This window comes from Rosa chinensis, chromosome 5, assembly GCF_002994745.2.
Source record: "Rosa chinensis cultivar Old Blush chromosome 5, RchiOBHm-V2, whole genome shotgun sequence".
Taxonomy (NCBI): Eukaryota; Viridiplantae; Streptophyta; class Magnoliopsida; order Rosales; family Rosaceae; genus Rosa; species Rosa chinensis.
In genome coordinates this window covers 86,375,064-86,384,660 of record NC_037092.1, presented here as the reverse complement: position 1 = coordinate 86,384,660, position 9,597 = coordinate 86,375,064, and the positions used below count along the sequence as shown (strand labels likewise).

Below are 9,597 nucleotides of genomic sequence, written 5' to 3'. Positions count from 1 at the left end.
TAGGCTGAGCAGAGCAACTATTGGGAAGTTTGGAGAAGCATGGGTGTTACTAAGGTGTGACCTTAGCTTCGCTGGGTTGCGAGGGCGTTACCCTTGCTTTGCTGGTAGTAACGGTGGCGGTTGCACTGGCAGTCAGCTCACGGGGAGACTGGGACTGGAAGCCCGGTCGCCGGGTTGGTCTGGTGATGCTGACAGTCGGCTCTAAGAGAGACTAGGACTGGCGCAAGGTCACCGGGTTTCAACAGGGTTGAAGGTTTGCTCCGGGGAGGCTTGTAATCGCTAGGATTGATTGTAATTGAGAGAGGTCCTTAATTTGTCCTTGAAACCTGGTATTTATACTCAGGGTTTCGACTGCTCCTTACTATGTAAGGAATATAGATTGAAGTTTCCTATTCAATCTCTGCTAATTAAATCCTTTAAGGATTTGTCTTCCTCATGGACCCAGGAATGAGTGAAGATGTAACCCATACCCGAGTAAGTTTATTTTTGGGCAGCAGGTATCGGCCCGCTATGCTAAATCCACTAAGGATCTTGCCAAAAATACTTTTGGGCTCAAACATTGCCCCCCAGGCCCCGAAATCAGGCCCGTGAAGATGTAACTGATTGAAGGGGACTTGAACGACACGCCCTTCACTTGAACTGATGTCATTAATGAAGGTTGCGTCCTTTTGCAAGCTAAACGCCCTTCTGTCGTATCGTTTCCCTCACAAAATCTCTTATTTAAACTTCGCAGCCACTTCAGACCTGTCACATCAGAAACCCTCTTCAGCCTCCTAAACCTAGAAACCCCTTTGCCAACATCATCTTCACCGAGAGAACCCAGAAATTGCCCCCCCAAAGAAAATGATCATAGACCAAGAAGAAGAATTGAACGAAAACGCTGCCCGCAATTGGGGAACCCAGATTGGCACTCGCATTCACATTCACACCAGTGTCTAGAGACCCTTACTCCTTCGACTCTCGGACCATCATGCCGGACTGGGTCCAACGCCGCTAGGCGAAATCCCAAACGACGCTCTTGCCTTTTACGGCCTATCCATCCGGCGACCTATCCAAGTCCTCCTAAGGACTACAGGAGATTTCAGCAGTTGGGGAGCCCAAAACCATCGAGCAAAGATAGGGCACTGGCCGTCCAACATCACCGCGACAGAGGTATCATGGTACCAAGAAGCGCAAGAGCGAGATCTGGCTCGCTGGGACGCGGCAGGCATCACTCATACCATCGATCTCTGCTTCCGCCTTCCGCACGGTGGCAATCGCTCACCGCTCGCCGCCTTCCTCTGCTTCTGGAACACCGCCACCAATACTTTTGATTTCCGGTTTGGTCAAATGAGCATCACCCTGCTAGACATCCTCACCATTACTGGCCTACCTATAGATGGCGAGCCCTACTTGCACGGCCAATTCGACTCTGAAAACTTCACCTCAACCATGGCCCAAGGCGGCCGCAGCGCCCACAGTGGCTCCTATCCAAGGTGGCTGGCTTATTACCCCCGCGAGCACAATGCGACCTGCGGAATGGCTTTCCTGGAGTACTGGCTGTGCAAGTTCATCTTTTGCATTTCCACCGGTAAACCCACTGGTACCTGGACCTCCCTTGCAACAGCCCTCTACAACAGCCGCCGCGTTGGGCTCGGGCAACCTGTGCTGGGCACGCTCTACCGTACCCTGTACCAGGCCACAATGCACCCCTTTGAGACGAGCATCTCTGGCCCATTCTGGATCCTCGACTTCTGGATTCAGACATACTTTCCATACTTCCGCCGCGAAGACCTACCATCGCCTCCCCGGACTGACCAACTTTTGGGTCAGTGGCTCAATCGTGAAGAAAGGTACTCGTCCCTCCTTACTCTGAGTGCTTCACATACTTGTATTTTCTGCACGAAATGCCCTACTGCGATCTGGTACTGGGTAGAAAGTTCCCAGCTCCCCTTGAAAATGGGTTCCTTCCTGGTGCTCCTGGCTACAGTGATCGCGCGCGCATGGCGTTCCGCCGCGCGATCTCTTGTTTTGACATCAGAATCGCCGCTGACGACCTCAGCTATGAGCTTTACGCTCCCAAACACTTCGCCCACCAATTCGGCCTTGCCCAGTTAGTGCCTTTCCTTCTATTCGACGCTTGGAACTACAACACTTCCTAGCGTAGATTTGGACCCCCTTCTGGGTCTCCACCAACGCAGAGCATGCTTACCCTGGTCGATCTTCCTGACTGGGCCAAAAAGATTGATGCGGTGGATGGAGTGGAAGATGGATATGAGGAATGGTGGGCAGAAGTTTCTGTGAATTGCTGGGGACAGCGATACGACGAACTCTTCGCGACCATCTTTGAGGAATTGAAGTACCCTTATGCTGCTGACCTCGAACTACTCGCTCGCTTCCCTGAAGACGCTGCACAACCTCCATCTTCTCCTGCACCAGTGCCACAACCAACGCGAGCCCCGCGCCGGTCTCAGGCCGGTATTGTGATCCGCGAGCCGCCCCGCTAGGTAAATATCTATTTGACACTGTTACATTCTTCACTCCTCCCTCTTTTAACCAAAACTTTGTTTGCACCAAGGAGATGTGCCACCTTCTGGCGGTCGCGCCGCTATCGCTTCTCCGGCCACTGGCCAGTCCGGCAAGCAAAAGGCCATAGTCACGGAGCCTGAGGCTAAAGACTCCTCCTCTGACGAGGAAGATCCGCAAACGGTAATAACCTCCTTGCCAGAGTAGATAATGCTTTCTTTACCAAGTCAAGTCTAATCCCTTTACTGTTTACGCTGCTATCTTGGCCCCAAAGCGCAGCCGCTCCGACCCTCGAACCGATCCGTGGGTAGAAGATGAACCAATCGCTGATCAACTGGTAAGACATTGAGACATTGTTATTTTTATTATTATTATTATTATTATTATTTTTCTTTATTTCTGGGCGACCATGTGACGCCCCACTCTTGCAGGTTCGTCGCAGGCCTTCAATTCAGGCTGGAGAAGGGCCTTCAACCACTGATCAAAGTACCTCTGCTACGCAGGCCCAAGCGCCAATCAGCTCCAATGCTCCTCCGCCTCCGGCCAATAATGCGAGCAATATGCAATTGGCCTTAGTCCCCGTGCCGACCCCTATACAGATCATAGATGACAGCCCGCCTGAGGTTGAAGAAAGAATGCCTTCCCAGACGCACCTCGCGAGGAACCAACCGCTGCTCAGGAACCTTTGCCAGTGGCACCCCCTCGTGAACCAACGGCTGCAGAGGTATGTTCTATTTTCAATAGGCGCTTTTCTGAGTTCATGTCTTAGTCCTTAGGCACTCTAACGGCTTTTCCCTCAAACCAGAATGCTGGTCCTGTTGAGGAAGCGGCTGCTGTTGAAGAAGTACCCAATGCTGACCCCGCTATGCCAGTCGCTGAAGATGAAGTTAACCAGGATCCTGCCCTCCATGCACCTGAAGCAAAAGAAGGGGCGAACCCTGCACCAGTCTTGGAAGCGGTTCCTGCTGTTGAGCCTCAAAAGGCTCCTGCTGATGTTCCTGATCCACCGCCCGCGCCCCTTTCCAGATTGGAAAGGTTAGCACGCGCACTCGAGGTGGCTCCTTTTGGAGTCGTAGATGAAGCGCGGGACGGCCTCCGCCATCTCTTGAGTCCAGAAATCTTGCTACCTGGCGCGCCAGACAGGGCTCTAGAGTTTATGAAAGTCCTTCTTCGCGAGCGCGCCATTACGAGGGAAGAGTATAATGAAATAGATGAGCTACTAAAGGATCTCCCTCAGCAGATCACTGAGAGAACGGCCGCGAATACGCAGGTCAGACAGGCCCGAACCCATTACCAAGGCCTCGCTCATCAGATGGACTCCACCCACAACTTTCTAGGAGACAGGGCCATCCTCGTTAGGGACTTGAGAGTCACTCAGACCCATCTCTGCTCCTAGATCCAGGAACTTTAAGCCCAATTAGCTGCTGTAACAGCCCGGCTCGAGCGTGAGGAACCACTGCTGGATCAACCCTTAGCAGCCACTGAAGCATTGTCTCAGAACCTCACTCAGGCTCGCGAAGAGGTGCGTCAAGCGGAGCGAGCTGCTGCTGATGCTAGTTTTCGCCTAGACGAGCACCTTCTTCGCCTGACTACTGCAGGCCGAAAACTTTAGGCCCCTAATACTAGGCCCATTTTTTTTTTGTATGAACAGATTATTATTATTATTATATGATTCAAATATTTAGCCCACTTGATTTGGCCTAAATACACGCTCCAATTTCCAAGCAGTTAATGTTTAATGCGCCTTTACTGCTATTGAAAACCGTTTGAAAGGATAATCTCGAATCACAGCGGTTACCTCCTTGAAGACTGCCCCGCTTCCCACGCGTCTTTACTATCTTCATTTCCGAGATCTCCTCATTTAATCCCATTGATACGCTCATTGATGGCGTTGAAAGTATCCCAACTGCCCATCACGCGGTTGAGGCCACTGAGACTGGCCCTATAAATACCTGCGTTTCAGAATAGTGGTAATCACAAGAAAATATGGCTTACCCAGAAATACCTTTGCAAGCCCTTCTTCTCTTTCTTCTGTTCCTGAAATCCTCACTTCATGATCTCACCCTTAGCCTCAAACCCCTAGGCTTTATGGCTTAATCTCAGAACCTGGGTAGGCTTTATGGCCTAATCTCAGGTTCAGCCTCATGCCCTTTGATGTCTAGAAGTTTAGATAGAACTTTCCAGTTTCAAATAGGCCAAAGAGCATGAGGTGCTCCTAGCGCGGGAGAACGAGATTCTGAGGGATCCCACTCCTCAGATTTCTCGCGCGGAGCAACAGGGAGAAGGACGGAAAGCCAGCTTGAGGCCGACTGTTCTTCTTCCGCAGTCTACCTCCGGGGTCTGCCTATGAGACTTCTGTTTTTCCCTTGGAGGTAGATGTGGCTGTGAGTCGCGCTCTTCCACCGACTTCCTCCATCCCGGAGGATAAGTGCTTGAAAGGGATGCGATGGATTATTTCCTTCCCCCTTTCTCCAGCACAGACAATAGCGGCTGCGACTCAGATCAGAGGAGGGACGACGTGGGTGAAGAGAGGAAGAGTAGGAGCAATAGCACGTCCCCCTCTGAGGCCACCAAATCCAGAAACTCATAGAAGAAGATCTGCAATCCTTATGTATTTTTAAGCCACATTTGGCCTTGTAACTGCAAATGTAATCGTTTCGATTTGTACTTTGTAATGCTTTTGGCCGCAAAGCCACTTTATGAATGAATGTTTTGCTCACCTGAATGTTTATGAGTATTCCAGAAATTCCAGAAAAGTCAAAAAATTGTTATAAAATAAGGCCTCATGTATAAGCCATTACCTATATATTCTTAACACATATTGTCAAGGACGAACAACATTGCAATCAACACAAACTTGTTCAAAAAACTTCGCTTATTACCAAAAATAAGGCCTCAGTTACAGGCCTATGTGTAGAGTGTTGCCCCCCCTAGTGTTCATAGGCAAAGCGATGACATGAGATTAAGGCCACTAGAAAAGGCCTGAATAGAGATAAAGGATGCGAGCCGATGAAGACTAAGTTTGCCCCCCTGTCTGGGAAGAAGGTTGATCTGGTGGATCTTCAAACTCCCAAACACTAGGGTAATATTTCTTCAAGAACCGCCCGTTGATGGGGTTACGATGGATTTCGCCATCCAAATCCTTAAGGTGAAAAGCCCCGCGTTCTAGGATACGGTGAACAACAAAGGGTCCTTCCCAGCGCGGAGTCCATTTGCCGCGACCAGTCAATTTCTCGCCAAAGGGCAAGACAGCCTTCCAAACGATGTCACCCTCTTTGTAACTACGACCACGTGTCCTCTTATCATAGGCGCGGGCGATACGCTGTTTCTCCATTACCAGATTATCCAAAGCCGCCAAGAGCTGCTCGCTCAGATCTTCGTGCTCTTGCAACATTGCCTGGACATAATCCTCGCCAATCAAGGCATGCTGGTCTTGGACGCGTAAGGATTGAACGTTGATCTCCAAGGGTAAAACCGCATCATGACCAAACATTAGTGCATAAGGCGTTGTAGCAGTAGGATTCCGCTTGGAGGTGCGATAAGCCCACAATGTCTCATACAACGTGTTGTGCCACTGGCGGGGGTTTTCAACAAGCATTTTCTTTAACAGGGTGATAATGATCTTGTTACTGGCCTTCGCTTGGCCATTGGACTGAGCATAATATGGAGTGCTGTGGACGAACTGTATGCCATAATCATCAACAAGTTTCTCCACCTCACCTCCCATGAAAGCTGCCCCCCTATCCGAGACTAACACTTCAGGGATACCAAACCTGCAGATAATGTTCCGAAAAATGAATTGGCGAATTGTGGCCCCTGAAGCCTCTTTCAAAGGCTCTGTTTCAACCCACTTGGTAAAGAAATCAGTAGCCACAATGATGAACTTGTGTTGTAGCGAGGAATGTGGGTGAATCATTCCAATCAAGTCCAGAGCCCAGCCCCTCGCGGGCCAAGGCTTAATAATAGGTTGCATGGGAATATTGGGAATGTGCTGCACTGGACCATGCGCCTGACAGTCTTGACATCCTTTGGCAAACGCGATGCAGTCCTTCAGAATACTAGGCCAATAAAACCCATGGCGCCTGATGAGCCAGAGCATCTTTGGTCCTGCTTGATGGGCTCTGCATACTCCTGTATGCGCTTCGCGCATTAATCGCTTAGCTTCCTGGCCATAGACACACCGGAAGTCTATGCCGTCTTCCCCACGCAGTCGCAACTCGTCACCCCTGAGGAAGTAATTTAAAGCAAGAAAACGAATCTTCCTGTCCGCGGTAAGATCAGGTTACTTAAGGTAATCAATCAGCGGAATATGCCAATCAACATCAATAGGCTCTAAGACCGCGACAACTGGGTCATCAGGTGGATCAGGGCGCGCAAGCCATGATGGCAGTGTACGGCGCTCAACTTTCAGAATGCGCTCAAGAAACCCATACTTCAAAGTAATACCTGTAGCCAACTGAGCAAGTTCATTTGCTGTAAAGTTGCGCTCGCGAGGTATGTACTCTAGCTCCGCATTATCAAATTGATCCAAAAGATCAAAGGCGCGGTGCAAATATGGTATGAGCAGACAACTGTCACACCTGTATTTCTCCTGAAGCTGATTTATCACGAGCAAAGAGTCGCCGCGTACCTGCACATCTCTTACTCCCAACTCTAGCAACACTTCTAGGCCAATAATAAGGGCCTCATACTCTGCCTGGTTGTTGGTACACTTAAACTCCAGTTGGAAAGAGTAAGAGAAACGATCGCCCGCTGGGTTTTCCAGAACAATTCCTGCTCCTGCCAACGTTTCAGTTCTTGAACCATCAAAGAATAATACCCAGGGATGCAGGCAGACTGCGGCTTGATACCATATTTCTAATTCTGGAACGCGCGCTAAGTCTGGGCGAGTTATAGTTGCGGCCGCTATCTCTAATTCCTTCACTGTGGGGATTTCTAGCATAGGGTGATGTGCCAGAAAGTCTGCGATGGCTTGCCCCTTCACTGATTTCTGAGGAACATATTGTAGCGAGAACTCGGACAGAGCCAACACCCACTTACCAATGCGACCTCTCAGAATAGGTCGCGAGAGCATGTACTTGACCAGATCTGTCTGGGCGATGATGCAAGTCGTAAAAGATAACATGTAGTGTCGCAACTTGCATGCAGAAAAGTACAACGTAAGACATAGTTTTTCCATAGGAGTATACCTTGTTTCACAGTCTGTGAGTGTCCTACTGAGATAAAAGATAACGTGCTCCACGCCTTCCGCATCATCCTGGGCGAGCAGGCTGCCAATGGAAGCCTCAGTCGCGGAGATGTACAGCTTCAATGGAAATCCAGCCTTTGGAGGAACGAGTACTGGAGGGCTCGCTAAGTAAGCCTTGATTCTGTCGAAAGCCTCTTGATGTTTAGGCTCCCATACAAACTCGTTCTGACCTTGCAGCTTCAGCAATGGAGAGAAAGGTTGGATCTTCCCTGCAGAGTTGGAGATGAAGCGTCTCAGAAAGTTGATCTTCCCCAGCAAACGCTGCAGTTCCTTTTTCGTTCGCGGAGGGGACGCATTGATGACCGCGCTTGCTTTATCTTCAGAGACCTCAATTCCCCTTTGATGAACAATGAACCCCAGAAAATCGCCTGCTTGAACCCCAAAAATGCACTTAGCGGGATTCATCTTAAGCTTGTGTTGTCGCATGCGCTCAAATACCTTTTTGAGATCTGTGATGTGGTTCCCTCTCTTCTGGGACTTCACAACGACATCATCTATGTGAACCTCCAGAATCTTCTCCAGAATGTCATGGAAGATCAGGTTCATGGCTCTTTGATACGTCGCTCCAGCGTTCTTTAAGCCAAAAGGCATAACCACGTACTCAAAGACGCCTGCGAACCCCGGACAGCGGAATGCTGTTTTGTGTCTATCCTCTTCCGCGACCGGAATCTGGTGATATCCTGCGGTGCCGTCCATGAAGGACAATAACTCATGCCCCGCTACAGCGTCTACCAACATATCCTCAACGGGCATGGGGTAGACATCTTTAGGAGTAGCGAGATTAAGGTCTCTGTAGTCTACGCAGACCCTCATCTTACCATTCTTCTTGCGAACAGGCACTATATTAGGCAGCCACTGATTATACTTGGCCACCCTGATAACGCCTGATTTATGCATTTTCTCAACTTCCTCCTTGACGAGGACTTGGGTTTCTGAATTCATTCTTCGCGACTCTTACTTCACAGGCCTCTTGTCAGGGATTGTTGGTAGCTGGTGACAAACCAACTCTGGTGACAGGCCTGGCATGTCCTCATACTTCTCCGCGAAGCAATCCTTGAATTCTAGCAATAAGTCAGTGAGCCTCTGCTTCTTGCTAGGCTCTAAGTAAGCGCTGATAGCCACTTCCATAGGCTCATCTGCTGTCCCGAGATTGACTTTCTCGGTGGGAACTCTGACCTTAGGGGGAATATCGTCCAGCGCTGCCGGAGCGAGCTGAATTTCTACCTCATCTTCTTGTTCTTGGTCAGAAAATTCTTCATCGACAACCTCTACGGTCGCGATTCGATCATATGCCTCTCTTTCCACTAAGTACGATGATAGATTTTTGTACAGCGAGTGGAAGGCCTCTATTCCTTCGTCTGAAAGGTCGTAATCCATTAATCCTTTAAGGGTTTGGGCACAGCATTGCCAGGCCTTTCCAGCCCTTCTTTTGCGAGCGTAAGCCCCCACTGTGCCAATTCAGAGGCCGTCACCCCTGTGGGGCGGCCTTTGCCATCGACACCACTGACTTGCAATGGAGCGATAGGCTCCAAGTAGTACCTGGCATCTACATAGTTTGCGAAAACTGAGAACGGACGAGGATCCGCTTTAATCACCTCAGCTTTATCAGTCACCCTGTTCCACATAATCAGTTCTTGATGGAAAGTTGAAGGAACACAGTAACTCTGGTGGATCCAGTCTCTGCCTAAGATAGCGTTGTAGGCTGCATAGCAATCTGTCACAAAGAAAGCGTCAACTCCCTCTGCAGTGCCTACCGTGACGCACAAGAACAGTAATCCCAGGGTGTTTGTCACAGTCCCCGCGAAGTTCTTGAGCGTGAGAGATGTAGACTGGATTTGTTCTTT

The 9,597-nt window shown here is 49.7% G+C and overlaps 1 protein-coding gene across 1 annotated transcript; it reads right to left on the bottom strand.

The window, feature by feature from the left end:
• Positions 1 to 5,521: 5,521 nt before the first annotated feature.
• On the bottom strand, positions 5,522 to 8,344 carry LOC112164370. The gene is made up of 2 exons (XM_024300573.1): positions 6,792 to 8,344; positions 5,522 to 6,731 (listed from the first exon to the last, which is right to left on the bottom strand). Exons 1-2 carry the CDS (start codon positions 8,342 to 8,344, stop codon positions 5,522 to 5,524), a joined length of 2,763 nt encoding a protein of 920 aa, XP_024156341.1.
• Positions 8,345 to 9,597: the final 1,253 nt, after the last annotated feature.

Coding starts and splice junctions, on each gene's coding strand:
- LOC112164370 (XM_024300573.1), bottom strand. CDS start 8,344: ATGCCTTTTGGCTTAAAGAACGCTGGAGCGACGTATCAAAGAGCCATG. Junction 6,732..6,791: donor CCGCTGATTGATTACCTTAA/GTAACCTGATCT, acceptor TTACTTCCTCAG/GGGTGACGAGTTGCGACTGC.